Here is a 17172-nt window from a genome sequence, read left to right as displayed (position 1 = left end):
ATTAATTCACAATAAAACTTAATAAATCCTAACAATTGATTGACGAAAATCAACGATTAAGATCTAAAATGACACAAAGTTATATATTTTAAAAAGAAAAATATTTTTTTCTTTTTTCATACCGAATTTAATTATCTCTTCGAGCCGAGTCGACGTTCAATAGTCTTACAAGCTTCAAATTTTGGAGTAAACTATGAGATCAATTCTGAGTCTGCGCTTTAGTCACACCTGGGCCAAAGCTCAGCCCCATAATTCCCGGAACAAGCTCCATACTTGTGTATTTTCTTTTTCAATTCGAATAGTGGGAAATAATGAGAATTCTGACTCGTTTAAACAAATAATTAAAAAGTATATAAAATGCAAAGGATATTTAAATATGAGAATTTTGTTTCATTCTACTAACAACACACTTTTTTTGGGGTTTAGTGTTTATCATTTTAAATGACATAATTTTGTGTCATTTTTAATGAAATTACGTCGTTTTGGTGTATTTTGTAATTTTTTCTAATTTATAAAATTAGAAATAAAAAGAAAATGGAGGAGAGAGAATATTAAAACACACCAAAACGACGTAGTTTCATTAAAAATGACATAACTTTGTGTCATTTAAAATGACAAATATTTTCCCTTTTTTTATATACTTTCTTTATACTATTTATTTTGAACTGAATTTCGTTTGAATCACGTTAAATTAATTCGAGTTCATTTTTATTAGTTCGACACACATACCCAAAGCATAACTTGACGCGGTAAAGCTAGCTTATATTTTCATCTACACTTGCAAGACTGAGTATGACATGGTCAAAACCAGGGGAAAAAGAAAAAATAAAGTAGTAAAAAATTTAATTTAATAGATGGAGAAATAATTATAATAATAAAGAAGAAGAAGAAGTCCACTTCAACGTGGGAAAATGGCCAAATGGATAGTAATGTGACAGCCAACTAACCTTCTATTCCCTGAAACATAGAAGGAAACTTCCAAAGAGTGAAATACAAAAATTAACCCTTTGTTAGACATAAGTTATGAGGTTAGCAGGGGCATTTCAGTCTACAAGTGAATGTTCGTAGACGCTACTCATTATCTGAATAAACAATTGGCGTCCGCGTCAAGGTGGTTTCCATCTTCGAAATTAATTTGAAAAATCAACGCAACACGCTTAATAGCTTTATATAACCCAATATCCACTACCCCTCAATGTTCTTCACGTTCAACACACCTAATAGCGTTTCAGAGACAGAGGAAAAGACAACATGGGAGATGATGGAGATTGTGAATGCAGGCCATTGGGTTTCTTGATTGGATTGCCCTTTGCTCTCTTGGCTTTGATTTTATCTCTTGTGGGTGCAGTTATCTGGGTTCTTGGGTACGTAATTTCTCTTTAAATTTTCAATCTTTTTGCTTATTCTGTTACTTTGGTTTGTTTTTTCTTCAATTTTATTATCTGGGTTGTGTCACATTCTTTCAATTTTTATAATCACATTCATAGGTCATTAGTTCAATTAATCTCGCACAAAATGTCTTCTAATTCTTTTTACCTTTATTGTTTTTCTTCATTTTTCTTTTTCTTTTTTCTGATTTTCCGTTCTCAGCATGAATTGTGATGATGGGTTATGATGCAGGTCTATATTGAGTTGCTTGTGCCCATGTTGCATTTGCTGCACCGGATTGGCTAATTTGGCTGTGAGTCTTGTAAAGCTTCCAATTCGGATTCTTAGATGGTTCATTCATCAAATTCCTTGCTAGAGATTACAAATTTTCGCCTTTCCCTTTGTAGTAAAAGTTTGACTTGTTTGCAGCAATTATTGACCCTTTTTTTTCCTTTTTCTTGGGATTTGCCTATTTGTGTGATTAATTGGATTACTTATGATCTTTCGTTTGTATTTGATTCTTTCTTGTTATATTATACAGAATAAAATAGAATGCAGTTACCTAGTTTATATGTTTGTTTCATTTTTATTTTTATTTTTAAAAAAATTGGGGTTGACATTTCAATCATATATGACAAATTGCATCTGTATGATGAGTTGGAGCACCAATCTAATTAGTCAAAACCATTGACTCACTGTTTTATTTTTCCTCCCTCTTATTGTAGCGATCATTATATCGATTAAATAAAATTTAAGCCCTGTCCTTCAAACTTGGTGATTGTATTGTTTGAAATGTAGATGGGTGTTGGTTGTAGAACTGACTATGATAACATGATTATGATCATATACACTGGTGCAAAAATGAAGAAGAAAAGGTTAACTTCGAAGACAATGTAAAAAGTGATTGTGCTTGATTCAAGCTATAATCTTTTCAAGCCCAACATTCGGTTATTGGACTTGTATCACACAGTTCCCACATTAAGGATTCGCTTAACCTCATATACATATCCATATACTAGAAAATTTCTTCAGCCCAGAGGCAAGATGGACTTGATGGCCTGGTCCACAAATGAAATTAGGGTCGGTTTATATTTTACTAAAATTAAAAAAAAAAAAGATTTTTAAACTGTTTGTATTAAATGTAAGCTATGTTGCACCGATACTGACACGGAAAACGACACGCTGAAAGTTAATTCTAAAAAATGTCATATTTCGACACGTTAGGACACGTTTTGATATTAAATAATATTTTTAATATATAATATAATTTATATTTAATACTTATAACAGCTCATAATAAGTCATATAATCAATCAAATATTCAAATTTCATAACATAAATATAAATATAAATAATTTGGTTAATAAATTTAAATTTAGACTGGAAAAAAAAAGTGTCGGAGGCAGTGTTAAGAAACCCAGACCGACCCAGCCGGGTCGACCCGGGAACTGGTAAACCGGTCATATAATCGGTCCGGTTGAAGCAACGAACCGGTCATGCATCAGAACCAGTGCGACCCGGTCCGACCCGGCCAATTTTCATGAAAACCGGTGACCCGGTCGGTTAACCGGTGACCCGCCCAGTCCCAAAAAAAAATCCAATTATTTTTTTTCAAAAAAAAAATCATAATGGACATATTTCAATATTTTTTTTGCTTATTGATTTACATAAGTTATGTACCTACAACACTAATATTATCTCAATTATGCACTATACAAATTTTTTTGATTTGATTTATAAATAGAGATGTCGTTTTCTGAACCTAAAGCCCCGTATCACGATCATTATATTTGTGTTTGATCTTTTATTGGATAATAATATGTGATTTATTATTTTTGATATTAAAATTTTTAACATTTTTTTTTAGATATTTGAGTATGTTTATAATTTTTTAATATAAATTATAAAATTGCATATAATTACCGGGTCATGCGGTTGAACTAGTGACCCAGTGACCCAGTACCTCGACCGGGTCAATGACCGGGCCGGTTTTAATAACAATGGTCGGAGGTGTGTCAGAGCTTTGACCGCATGTCCAAAAATGTTGATCGCGTGTCGGATCGTGTCGGTGTCTGACACGCATTTTTCAAAAAAAAAATGTGTGTCCGTGCTTTTCAGGATGTAGGTATGTTTCTCTCGATGGATATTTTATATCGATATAGTAGTGATTTAGTGGAATAGATGTATAAACTTAATTTTAACATGAGACTCACAATGAGTGAATCTGAGGCTGACAAGGAGTTGATCCTCTTATGTTAAAATTTCACATACAATGTCAAATGAAATTTTTGTATCTATTTCTCTTTTTTCACATCATTAATAGAAAAAGAGATAGATACAAAACTTAAAATGACTAAGTCAAGTGAAATTTTGATATGAGAGCATCTATTCCCGAGCTCTTTGAATATATTCTGACAAGGGAATAAGTGTATAATTCTTCAATGATAAATGAGCGAAAGTCATAACCAATTTTACTATTGTGGGCTCCCCATAACATATGAGGAGAGCATTTTCACATGTTGTAGGAGCTACGAGTAGAGACGAATAAAATTCTATGTGATGAAATAAACCAAACAGGTGGTAGTTTAGTTGCTAGTAAGGGAGTTGAGTAAGTGGAAGAAAAGAATCTTGGTTCGATCTCCACATGTCACCTTTGGGAGGTATTTAAATATTTTCATTCATGACTCGCCTAGGACTTCAGATTAGTCTCATAGCCGGTTCAAAGAGTCGACGTGAGGATATTCGGGGGAACCAATTCGCCTCAAAGAAATAATTATGGTTGGGCTAATTAAAAAAATGTGATAGATAAATACTTGTCTTACTTTAACAATGTAAAGTGTTGAACCAGTGATGGTTCATAGATGTACCTGATGGGACGAAATTTCGTTCCCATCTAAGCCCATTTTGATGGCAAAATACCAACCGTTCTCTCATCTGATGAGCAACTTTAGCATTAAAAGCACGTGTGTTATATCTTTTTTACAAAAACACAGTGGGGAACGGATGATGACGTAATATTTTGGAAAATATATAAAGGGGAACGGATTTGGAACATTAAATACACCTGCTTCACTTACTCAATCTCTCTGACCACTTTTCAGAAAACGTTGAAAAGAAGTTTCCTATTAGCACAAGTAATGCAGCAATTAACCAAGAGGAAACATGCGCAGCAGGGAATAAACAGTTCCCATTGGCTAAGAGGAAAGCAAGGTATGAGGGAGAGCAGAAGGAAAGACAAATCTCAACAATAATTGTCTCATCCAGCCACTTGCGCCCCTCAAATCATTGTTTACACCGCCCCTTTCATGCAGTCAAGAAAACAACCCCAACAGAATTACCCACTTTTCCATTCACTCTTCTGCCTATAAATAGGACGTTCTAGCATGAAGAAAATCATTGAATTCCTTAAGAAGAGATCACTTAGTTTATTTTATAGTTTTCTTTGTATTTGTATAGTTTTAGCTTTAGTTAAGTGACAACATTTCTTCTTCATTCTATATCACCCACTTGAGACTCCTCACGAGCAGCAACCATATTCCCCACTTTTCATTTTGTTGTAATCAATTTGTTTTCATTTAAATACAAGTGTTATTTTTCTCCTTTACATTCGTTATCTCTGAACTGAATCTCGGGTCTATAGGACTTCAGTTTGGAATAATTATGCTTAAACTAGTAGTCATGGGCTAAACTATCTGTGGAATGAAAAAAATGCAAAGTTCTTAAAGAATTATTTTCAAAACTCTTGTATTACAGCTTTTGTGTTGCTTTGGTTAAGTGAGCTATATTCATTGTGTATAAATGGAAATTGAACACATACTGAAAAAGGAACTTTCATAAGGAAGGGATTTCAGACAGCTTAACTAGAAGGGGAAGGCAGTCTTGTGGAAACAAGAATGCTGGTTGCCTTAGGAATAAGGGACCACCTCGTTCACTTGAAGGTCATGTACCCAGTACCTATTGGAGTCAAGGGAGCCATAGAAATATGAAAACTTGTGAGCCATGTAGTCAATGAGCTGAGGAATCAGAGTTGGCAGTGAAGAGACTGGAACAAATACAAAAGTGCTGAGTCTTGAGTAGGGAAAATAAGTTTTTATGAATGGAGCAGTGGATACGTTCATTCTGTTATTACTGTTTTTAAAACCATCCATATTGTTGTCTCTTAATTATTGTTATTACTTTTATTATTCCTTGCTTTATTCAATCTTATATCTACAAAACTCCAATGAAAATTGTCGTATCTTCTTTTATGAAGAAGAATTTCATATATAACGACGTGAAGAGCTATTTGCTGTCAGATTGCACCTACTGTTCTTGAGGAACGTTGTCAAGACAGTAGGGAACGTTTGATCAAACAGGTCAATTACTAACTTTTCTTTTCATTTTCATTCTTTGTAAAATAGTATAAGACATTAATTAGAGTTATATCCTCGTGGGAACGATAATATGGGCATTAATACTCCCATTTATTACTAGATGCGTGCACTTGCGCACTTGAGTTGAAACTAATAGAGCAATTGTGTTTTCTCTTATCGAACTGAGGAACGTTCTACAACATATATATTTTCCACCCAACAAGCTTTTGACCCAACAGTACCCTTTGAGGGTGAAGTATATTAATATAGGGTGTTCATAGTGGCATTGGTAGGAACCAAGGCAATAGTGAAGCTTTCCATGATGCTGCATATGAAAAGCGGAGGAGTGTGTATGGGTGGCTCTCCATAGAGGTAGAGTATCAGCATTAGAGTGAAGAAGATTGGATCCCTCTTCAACGTAATAGGAGGGTATTTAGAGAAGAAGTCCCTCTCAAGCATGGGAAAGAGTATTGGTCAGTCTCATGAGCTGTCACATCAAGCTATGTCTTGTCTTGAGATAAGGCATGCTGCCCACTGTCAGTGTAAAGGGGAAGCAGTGCAGGGAAAAGGGAATATCCAGTGATGAGCCTCTATGGCTCATCATGAATGCCCTCTAGAAGGATCTAGAAGTGGATTTTAGCATTGGTCCCAATTGCTGGGCCTACAGTGGGGTATCCAGAACAGAAGCCCCCAACTTTAGCTTACAGAGTCAGGGTGCCAAGATGTATGACCGCGTGGGCCGGTTACCCGTAGTGTGTAGTGTTCCAAGTAGAATTCAATGTCACTGATCGGTAGCACATCGACCTTCATATCTTGTTTATTCATTGTCTTTGAGTATGGATTGTCTGGTCGGCGATGTTTAAGTGCTTCAGGAGGGCCTTCAATTCTGACTTGCAATTGTGTTGGATTTTTTGTGGTCTTCAAAGTTGTGCCTATAATCTTTACTATCTGATCATTGTTGGTCGTCTCATTATTAAGAAAAGCCTTCAATTGTTGTTGAAGCGGCGATAATTTGATTGTAAGAATAAGTTGGTGGGCCCATGTTGAATCAAGTCGTCTAAGAAAATAATGTTGTAGATGAAAGCATCTTGAGATGATGGAGATAAATATATATATCCTCTTTTTCAGCAATAAACATTATTGGTGTCATGGATATATGATAAACAATGCCTGGTGACTTGGGTCTTTGATGTCCAATTGCTCAGATATGTTGCTCTATGATTATGACCTGCAATACCTAAAATAATAGTATTTAAATGACAATAAAAATGTGTCTAGATAGGACGTTGGCCCGGCGCAAGCCATCTAGGACTTCTGCTGAGGGGTAACATATCCCGAACTTTGTTTGCCGAGGGGTTAAATAAGTGGGAACAGTAAACTTGCGAGTGGACTTTATGTCCATTAATTGTTAGGGTGCTTAAATAAGTGTTGTAACCACATGAGGAAGTATAAAATGCTCAATGTGTTAATCATGAATATACTAGTGGAGAAATATTCTCATTGAATGTTAAAAATGAACATAGATAATTAGAATGTTATAAGAAGTTTTGTGTGTAGATGTTGGTTGGATAGCTTTAAATATGAGAACTTTGTGAGATGGCTTTATGATTCAGATGGCTTTCTTTAATGTTTGTTTTGAAGGGCGCATGTCCCACGAGGAAGTTTGATTGAAGCTTTGGCAGATTTTCTTTGGTCTTTGCATGTTGAGCTTTGGTTGGCTGACTGGGTGGGTAGTATGAAGGTCGGTCCTTCTACTTGCTGATTGGACTGGTAGCGTGAAAGCTGGTCATCCAGTTGGACTGGTGGAAGGGCAGCGTTAAGGTTGATCTTCCTACTTGCTGGTTGGATGGGCAGCGTGAAGGCTGGTTATCTTGTTGGCCGGGCAGAAAGGCAACATGAAGGCTGGTCTTCCTCCTTGCTGGTTGGATGGGAAACATGAAGGTTGTTTATCCTATTTGTTGTTCAGTTGAGTAATGTGGAAATTGGCACGCACGAAATGAAAAGAAGCCAGGGTTGTCAAATTTTTGCACGAAACACCCGCCTTTTGATACTTCGTGGGTCTTTGCACGAAATGAAAAGAAGCCAGGGTTGTCAAATTTTTGCTTTGCATTCCCTTGCTCTTCGTTGGTCCCGCCATTTGAATTTATCTTGGGGAGTTAGCTTGCCAAATGGTAGTGTAATCAATAGTTGTCACATGTCATTGTCATTTTACAAACACCTATCTATTATAATAATCAACATGTGGATGTCGTATCTCCAAATTAAAAAAGATCGGAGGCTCGTGGACGGTTCTGAAATTCAGATTGTGAGGTTGTGGTAACTGCTTCGAAATTCGATCTTCACATTGAATCGCTGCCGAAGTCTACCCTTTCTATGGATTTCGTTCTTCGCAAATCAAAGCAGGCTCGATTCAAAGACCGGTCTTGGCAGCGAACTGGCGGGGACGACCACCGGTTAGGTGGGCTTTGACGATTTGATTAGCGGAGGTGGTTATCTTGATCAATCTTGGCGGGGAGGCACTCGACGAGGTGGGCTCTTGACGATCTGCCTTAATGAGCATCTTCACGCTGTGGTTCATGGGTCTTCAAGGTTCGGTGATCACAACATCATTAAGTCACCTTGGGTACCAAATCGATTAGAGGCCATAGCCGAAAAGGTTCACTTGAGGTTGAGCGGGGAAGATGGTTGTGTGGCAAACACCCCAACTAAGAATTGACCGAAGATGGTGCCTAGACATGACCTAGATGTTCGGCGATGGTAGGGGTTTGTCGATAAACAGGCTAATGATCGGCAGTGGCCCCCTGGGCTGGAGGATAACCGAAAGCGGCGCTCTGAACCGGAGACCGGTCGGTTTTTGCCTCACAAACCAGAAACCGACAGGTGGTGGCGCTCTGAACACGGGTTTGGTTCAACGTAGACTATTGTTTCGAGAAGATGGTCTGAGAATGTTTGGTTGGGATCGAGGTGGGGGTAATGCCATTTTTTCTTTCGTGATGAAGTTGACGAGTTGAAGGAGTTGCAGGATCTACGTTGTTGCGTGAAATAAATCTTGGGTCTGATTCTTGACTTGGTGATCAATTATAGAGGTCGTGATTCTTCATGGTAAGGTTGACGGTATCTTTTGAATCTTTGATCGAATTTTGTCAAGCGAGTGGATGTTTGAGAGCCTAGAAGACATCGAAGGTGACTCAGTGGAGCGCTGTTCTTGGCCCTTTACACAGTGGTTCCTTTGGCTAGTGCTGACCTTCGTGACGACCAATACGACTCCGTTTGTTATCGGTATGTAAGGATATAATCTCTTTTTGGATCTTAAGGCTTCAGACATGGTAGGCATAATGTTGAGTTCCGCAAATCTGCAGGGAACTGGTGGCTGGTTCCCATATTTTGCCGGTGACTATTTTTCGATAAGAGATGAATCGGTGAAGAGTAGGATTCTGGTTTGCATCAGTGGTATGCGTATCCTTATCAGGTCTGGTCGGCATGCTTTCTATATTTTCCTGGTTGGCACTTGTTCCTTTTGGTTCTGGTTGATTTTTGTGAATAATGGGTTCTAATAATGAATAACCATATGCTTTTCAGATCGATAAAACAACATGTTTTCAATCACTTTTTAATCAAAATTGGTTTTCAACATTTAACGGGTTCTAAAACTGGTTTCAAACCAGTTTTGAAATAGTATAACCGGTTTTGAAAAATATGAAATCAATTCGATTTAAAAATCAAACTATTAAATTTGGTTCAGTCTGGTTCTTATCAAAAACTGAACCAAACTGGTCCACGCACATCCCTAACTGCAACAACATATGCTCCATTTTGGATGTTGAGAATCCCGCTGTCTCTTCCCCAATACCACCAGTTGCCCTTGTGATAGGAGCCACCTGACCTACTAACCTGTAAAATCTCATCATATCAAGAAAAAATCAAGTAATCAATATTGATCACAGAAGCAAAAGGTCGGAATTTGGAACTTCCTATTTGTTATTTTCTGATTTGGGACATGTTTAATTTGTGTCTCCTATGCTCCATATTGACATGTAATAGCAGATTCTAAATTTCATTTAGAAAGGTATGATGAGAAAACTTTGATAGCTAAATGCTAAGGAGTGTCATCCGTCATTCTCACAGCAATAATAAATAATTGCTTCTTATCATTATTAATCCTGGTTGCCCACCTGAATAAATTTATGAATATAAAAAAATCTCTCATGACATGGGCTAGCTCAATGTAAGCCGGGCCGTAGGCTGTGCTGGGCCAGCCTACCCATTTACACCCTTACGTGTAGTAACGTATTTTATATGAAAAAAAAAACAGTACAAATAGTTGTGATTTCTGGAATTTTCTAGAGCATTCTCAAAGCATCAAAAACATCTTCCGAATGCCACGAAGGCTGCGACGCTCGCCCATAAACCCCTCATCAGCACACCGTAGCCCAATTCGAAGTTCAGAATCCTCGTACAGAAAAGAAGAACAACGAAGGTCAGAGAAACTGAAGAAGAGAAAGAGAGGAGACATGGGTGTTGATTATTACAAGATCTTACAGGTTGATAGGAATGCCAAAGACGATGACTTGAAGAAGGCTTACAGAAAGCTCGCCATGAAATATCACCCAGATAAGAACCCAAACAACAAAAAAGATGCTGAATCGAAATTCAAAGAAATCTCAGAAGCCTACGAGGTAAGTTCAGTTTTCTCGTAAAGGGTATCTCAAAAATTTCACCTTTTTCTCAATAACAATAGATTTCAACAACAACAAAATGTGTTTTTTTTTTTTTTTTTTTTTTTTCTGGGTGATGTGTTGATGCTTACTTTCTGTTGGATTTTCTGATAGGTGCTGAGTGATCCTCAGAAGAGGGCTGTCTATGATAAATATGGGGAAGAGGGTCTGAAGGGTCAGGTGCCACCTCCTGATGCTACTTTTGGTGGTGCTAATGGTGGAAGTAGAACCACTTTCTATTCCACCGGAGACATTCCGACGTCGTTTAGGTTCAATCCGCGGAACGCTGATGACATTTTTGCTGAGTTTTTTGGGTCCTCGAGCCCGTTTGGGGGCATGGGAAGAAGTAGTGGTGGTGGTGGTGGTGGCGGCGGCGGCGGCTTTGGAATGAGATCGAGGTTCTCTAATGGGATGTTTGATGATGATATGTTTGCATCTTTTGGGGAAGGAGGAGGAGTTCATGTGAGTCAAAGTGCCCCTCGTAAGGCTCCTCCCATTGAGAACAGGTTGCCTTGCTCTCTCGAAGATATTTATAAAGGGACCACTAAGAAGATGAAGATTTCTAGAGAAGTTGTTGATGCCACTGGGTGAGTTGTTCTGCTTTGTTATTTCTAATGCTATGTTTAGTGCTAAGGTTTTTTAAATGGTTCATTTTTTGTGTGATAGATGGTATAGCATTTATGAGAATTTTGAGTTTGAACCAATGTAGAAACATATAGGTGAAGAAGAAATTACTTGGCTGCTTAACAATTTTGATTGGATTCATCACTATAATGCTCTGCTGAATTTTGTTTGTATTTGATTTTGTAGTCAATACTTTGCGTGAAAATTCACACCTGAAAACTTACACTTGCGAATTTGATCTTTTGTGTGGATACCCTTTTTTTCAGTGTTGAATGGTATTCTTCATTTATTTATTTATTAATTCATTCAACCTGGATAGAATATGCTGGAAGACTTTGTAGTTCCGATTGATGCATTAAATTGTTTTGTGTTATTGTGTGGCATTTGCTTCTTTGTTTAGAGAAGAAAACCAAACCACCTAGAAGTTTCTAATAATTTTTAAATGATTATTTGAACATAACATGCTTTGTACTTTGATACATACAACAGTTGATCCCCCCTTCCCTGTAAAGTACTGATGGTTTAGAGTTTAACTGAATCATTTTTTAATTGCACTTGGTAGTTTTCCCTTTGATACATATGTAGCAGTAGTGTTGTTTTATGAGTTGTAGTAGACATCAGATAGGATGGTTATGCTGGATGTTAAGTTAGAGATCTATCGTTGTAAACTATATATTTTGGTAACTATTGCTATTTTGAATCATGAATTTATGGAATTTTAACCTATAATCATTAAGGGTTATTAATAGCTATTCAGTAGCTGCTTGGCGAATTGCTATGTCAATAACTTTTGCTTTTATAATCAATTGTAATGTTATGCTACTAAGGCATAAATACCTATGCTAGAACACTAGCGTTTGAGCAATGCCCTTTTAGCTAATGGTGTATAACAAAATTGGCGGATCACATTGCACATATATCAAGAAGTTTATCTCTCTAGTTTTTCAGGCTATATCAGTCCCCATTTTATTCTAGTCTAGAGCTGAAAAGTCTTCTGCGAATGAACGATTTGATGATATCTTCTTTCTTCTTTCTGTTTAGCGCTGCAATAGGTTGTGTGCAATAAACAGAGCAATAACTGTGTTGCTCCAATGAAATAGTGGATTTACAAATTATGTTAGAGCTAAAATTTAGCAGTTCTGGCTAGGAACTTGGAGGTTTTCCTTAGCATAATGGATTTTGTCGGTTAGTCCGCATAATTGCCTCTAATTTAAGTATCAAATTTTATATTTAAGATATCTAATTATGGAATTAAGGCCTCTTGTTGTAGAATGCTCCATTAATTATTAGGTTGTTAGCTAAACCTTAGAAGAGTACACTGAACTTTTATTCCCATGAGTATTACATGTATAGTGCAAGTTGAAGTTGTAGTAGACATGATATAATCTATCTTGTAGTTGTCCAAGGCTTTATCAAGTTCATGGGGCGCGATGATTTCTATATCTGTTATCCTTTATCTTTAAGAACCATAAATATTACATGGATATTTCTTATGCATTATCTGCTTTAAGTAATTTTCTTTGTGTATAAAGAAGTTGTTATTGTAACTTGAACTTATGACCTTCCATCCTAAACCCCACCAATCCGAACCACTTGATCGTAGTGTTTAAATGAATTTTTGAAGTTAAAATATCATTTATGGTGCTTTCAGAATTTCATTATTTTTGCAACAAAATAAAAGGAATGTAGCTGCTGATTTCCATTTTACAAATTTGTTATTATTCAATCAGAATATAGGATCATCTTATTTTCAGATTGTAGGTTTAGCTTCCTATTTTATTGTGTTGATTTTGTAATCTTACTTCTTCTAACTTCGGCCAACTCTTAATAAATTTTCTTTCATCTCCTTGTGGGTGCAGCAAAACCATGCAGGTGGAGGAGATCTTGCCGATTAATGTCAAGCCTGGTTGGAAGAAGGGGACAAAGATCACCTTCGCAGAGAAGGGAAACGAACAGCCAAATGTGACTCCTGCAGACCTTGTTTTCATTATCGATGAAAAACCGCACAGTGTCTTTACCCGTGATGGTAATGATCTGATTGTAACCCAGAAGATTTCTCTTGCAGAAGCCTTAACTGGTTACACAGTGAACCTCACTACATTGGATGGTAGAAACTTATCCATACCAATCAACAATGTTATTCCTCCTGATTATGAGGAGGTTGTTCCAAGAGAAGGAATGCCACTCCCAAGGGATCCAACAATGAAGGGTAACTTGAGGATAAAGTTCAACATCAGATTCCCAACCAGGCTCAATGCAGACCAGAAGGCAGGAATCAAGAAACTCTTGGGATCCTGAAATATATAAATTGTCACAACTCTTGTGGCGCCTTTCTTTGAAAATATATATTAGATTACCAGAATCTTGACAGGAGGGTGAATGGGATAATTTGGTTGTTTTTATATATTTATTTTAACTTAATATAGTGATTAAATTTGTAGTCCCGGCATTGGTTTTTGGTTAAAAAGCTCTTTTAAAGTGAGCTCATAAAGTGCACTGGTAACAATATATTTCACCATTGAGTTTTAGTATGATAATAAGGTATACATGTGCAGTGATTTTCTTCTTGTAAATTGATATAAGGTGTATATATATGCAGTGTGGATTTTGTCTGATAAAGGGTGAGAAAAGATTTTCAATCGCCCTAGTACAAAATGAGAATGCATTATAATAAAGGTGGAGAAAAGGATCACTCTTGATATATGGCTGAGTTCTCCATGCATTAAAATCTTGTCCATTTAGTAGTTCCTTTCATGTATTTGCACGTACAATCAATTCTGGCCCAATTCACTAGAAAATCTCGTACATGAATTGGTTCAATCATAACATGGGGTTGGGCCGGTTGGGATACCGCAAGGAAAAATAAACCATATCATAGGAGTGCTTGAATGATAAAGCATATGAGAATAGTTTCACCTATTCTGTTATTCATCATTGCAATAAGAGTTTAAATACCTGGAAAACGATGATATATGGTACATTTTTATGACATATTGGAAACACTTTCATGTACCCCCCGGGGAATAATGCCTTGTAAAGTTGTAGTCTTTGTTTTTTGGGCTTTGGCCCTAATTTGATTTTTTTTTTTCAAAAAAAAAAAATGTAACAAAAGGAAAAACCATACATAACACCACCTAAAAGAAACCTACTATAAATCGATAACTAGAGAAGATATATATTCTAGAATACCTGAAGCCTATAATTTATAGATATCAATCTTTGGTTCTTTAGCCATGTGCAGAGTCTTATAGCTTTTCTTTGCTGGCATGGACAATATTAGTATTCAGGTAGGCCAATGCCATATCTATAAACACTGGTAGTTGTATGACATTTTGTTTCATTCTTCAGTTCCGTGTGGAAGTTCATAAAACTATTTAATAAACCTAACAAACACATACCTAAATTTGGAAAGAGATTGAACTTGATGAGGACAGCAAATGCTTTTACTTTTATATTTTTTAACCCAAAACAAAATTGAGAAATAATTTCGAGTCACATAACATTCATATCAATTGCGTTACAAAAACAACAGCAATAACATATTGAGTTATTCTTTTTTCGCTCCTTGCATGAGACATTTCTTCAATTTTGTGCAATGAATATCCACAAATTTCTACTTGAATTTTGTTGACTGTCAAGGTGCACAAGAGAGAGAGAGAGGGGTCTGGATATATAATGAACAAATATTCACATGATGTCATTTTTTATGGAAAAAAGGAAATGACATATAATATGTTATTTAAAATTAATCAAATGTGCTCTTAATCACCAATAAGAAGTATTTAAATCAATAAACAAAAAAAAATTAACATGTGAATTTGTAATGCATGTCGTTCTATCAAATTAATAGTGTCATTTTTATTAAACAAAGTAAAGACTTGACTAGTACTAGAGTAGGTGTTAAAAAGACTTACATAAAGATAAATCCACAAGAAAAAGAGAGTGAAATGAAAAATAAGAAATAAGAAAAGAATAACACATTTTTTATAGATCAAATTGCATATCAAAAATAAAGAAATAAGTAATAAGAAGCATCCCTCAACTCTTCCGCATCAAAGTATACACTACATGTGCATTTTTCCTTAATTTTATCTTCGTATGCACACTACATGTGCATGTTTTTACAATAGTGGTAGGCTGGTAGCTGCTGCGAGTTGACATGCATTTCATCATGGAAGCGTCCATGTTAAAAAGGTATCCTATTAGTCTTAGAGATTCCAAGCTATTTTTTTCAACACCACAGTGATTTTGGGCAACAAAGTGGAGTCAAAAAAGAAGTGTGCACAACTAACTTTTTGAAAATTTGTTGGTGATGCTTAATGATTCATCAATAACAATCATTCATTGGAAACTAATCAGAGTAATTTTATCAGTGCCATCAATTCAATATTCGTTGTCCCCACAAGAGGACTACCACCACTACTTGCCAGTTTGAATAGTATCCACTACTATATCATGTGGAAGATTTTGTCAAATGAACACTTTATTGTTTTGGATGTTGCTGACAGCACTATGCTATGTATGTTAGCAGCCTTTAATGTTCTTTTTTCTTCTTTCTTCTTTCTTTTTTTCTTGAGATATGTGGAATGTCATAAAAAAACCGTAGTGAGACAAAAGCTCAAAGTGCATATTGTTCTGAAGCAGTGTCCGAATATTTTTTTGCATGTTTATTGAAACCTCCATTAACATTTTTGAGAGGACGTTTGGATCACCCAAATGGGAGTTTTGAGAGACTAAACGTGTTTGATTTTACTACTAAAACAGCTTTTGGTTTAAAGCAAGAGTGTATATTTGCTTACTACACTTTGGATAAATTTGATTATAATTGAATGATACAAACTGTATAATATGAAGTAATATATGCAAGAGTGTACGGAAAATATTATTTATAAAACAAATTGACCAAAGAATGTTATTCAAATAGAAGATATAAATGTAGGCCTGAAGAGTCAAAAAAGCAAGCAGAAAGTTGTTAAATTCAACAGTGGCTTTCAGGTTTGGGACATGGCCCTTGAAAGCTACTCCAACAAGTTTCAAAGCTGTCTTTTTACGTTCAAAGTGTTCGACCTTCCCTAGTGCAGAATTCAGACTACTAGGGAATTCGGATGCAATCTTTATCATTACCAACAACTCCCTTTTGTCTCTTTTTTCTTGGTAGTTGACCCAGAGAGTCCCACACACTGCGTGGCTTGAAATTTCATTGTCATTTTCGGTGCTTACTATATTACTATTTGCTTGCATGTGCTGGTTGAAGTTTTCAACTTGAGAAACGTTTTTGGTGCCATTTTGGTTCATTCTCTACCCACCCATTTATTAATAATTATACAAATTATTAAGTTCATTGGTAAAGTTACTGCTTGCATATATTTTTATGGCTGTGGTTCTAATTGTACTCTTAGTGAGAATCAACTCATGTGGCTGCCACATCTCCTATTCTTATGCAAATAATTGAATTCTATTTTGCACTTGTGCATTTATGGTCATCTTGATCTAGTAAATATGCATAAGGTAAAAGTCAATATTTCCAATACATTTATTTACATTGAATGCAACTATGCAGTTCTCAATGAGAATTATTTATGGGTCTCTCTTTTTTTCTCTCAGATTAAATTTTGTGACTTTATTTTAATTATAACGGCATGTTTTGTAAATGTACATATTTTTTTATTAAAACTAGTCAAAGATAAGGTTAGAATAATGTATATTATTTTTCAATACTATTTCGTTTTTTTACATTGAATGTTTTTATCTTCTTTCTTTTGGTTAGTATATAAATTTAGGGTATCTACAAGCTTTTTTTAAGCTTTAATAAAGGCTTAAAATATCTTTAAAATGGTTTAAATTGTATTTATAGATCATTTATTAAAACTTTAAATGAAATTCCAGTTTCTATAGTCCTAGTAATATATATAATTTATAACACTAGATAATTTTACTCATTTGAATTTTAATATCTGTCATTATAATATCAATCTTTATATTTTTCACCCATTTAAATTTTAATTCTTATAATTTTTAACCATTAAGATATTAATATTTATTTTTTGAGAAATTAATCCCTATATTTTTAATTTATCAAGATAATGGTATGTAAATGAGTAAAAATATAACCA

At 35.5% G+C, this 17172-nt stretch overlaps 2 protein-coding genes across 2 annotated transcripts; both read left to right on the top strand.

Moving 5' to 3' along the window:
* Nucleotides 1-1236: 1236 nt before the first annotated feature.
* On the top strand, nucleotides 1237-1813 carry LOC133307189 (signaling peptide TAXIMIN 2-like). The gene is made up of 2 exons (XM_061507647.1): nucleotides 1237-1364; nucleotides 1621-1813. Exons 1-2 carry the CDS (start codon nucleotides 1252-1254, stop codon nucleotides 1742-1744), a joined length of 237 nt encoding a protein of 78 aa, XP_061363631.1. The 5' UTR covers nucleotides 1237-1251; the 3' UTR covers nucleotides 1745-1813.
* A 6162-nt stretch (nucleotides 1814-7975) lies between these two features.
* On the top strand, nucleotides 7976-13671 carry LOC133307190 (uncharacterized). Its single transcript, XM_061507648.1, has 4 exons — nucleotides 7976-8999; nucleotides 9080-10396; nucleotides 10550-11022; nucleotides 12919-13671. The coding sequence occupies exons 2-4, from the start codon at nucleotides 10097-10099 to the stop codon at nucleotides 13355-13357; spliced, it is 1212 nt and encodes a 403-aa protein (XP_061363632.1). The 5' UTR covers nucleotides 7976-8999; nucleotides 9080-10096; the 3' UTR covers nucleotides 13358-13671.
* Nucleotides 13672-17172: the final 3501 nt, after the last annotated feature.

The sequence above is a fragment of the Gastrolobium bilobum genome, unplaced genomic scaffold (genome assembly GCF_033153095.1).
Source record: "Gastrolobium bilobum isolate Gb01-03AN ecotype WA unplaced genomic scaffold, APGP_CSIRO_Gbil_v1 utg6974, whole genome shotgun sequence".
Taxonomy (NCBI): domain Eukaryota; kingdom Viridiplantae; phylum Streptophyta; class Magnoliopsida; order Fabales; family Fabaceae; genus Gastrolobium; species Gastrolobium bilobum.
The sequence above is the reverse complement of the archived record's forward strand: the minus strand, read 5'-3'. Positions and strand labels throughout refer to the sequence as shown.

Coding starts and splice junctions, on each gene's coding strand:
- LOC133307189 (XM_061507647.1), top strand. CDS start 1,252: ATGGGAGATGATGGAGATTGTGAATGCAGGCCATTGGGTTTCTTGATT. Junction 1,365..1,620: donor GCAGTTATCTGGGTTCTTGG/GTACGTAATTTC, acceptor GTTATGATGCAG/GTCTATATTGAGTTGCTTGT.
- LOC133307190 (XM_061507648.1), top strand. CDS start 10,097: ATGCCACGAAGGCTGCGACGCTCGCCCATAAACCCCTCATCAGCACAC. Junction 10,397..10,549: donor AAATCTCAGAAGCCTACGAG/GTAAGTTCAGTT, acceptor ATTTTCTGATAG/GTGCTGAGTGATCCTCAGAA. Junction 11,023..12,918: donor GAAGTTGTTGATGCCACTGG/GTGAGTTGTTCT, acceptor TTGTGGGTGCAG/CAAAACCATGCAGGTGGAGG.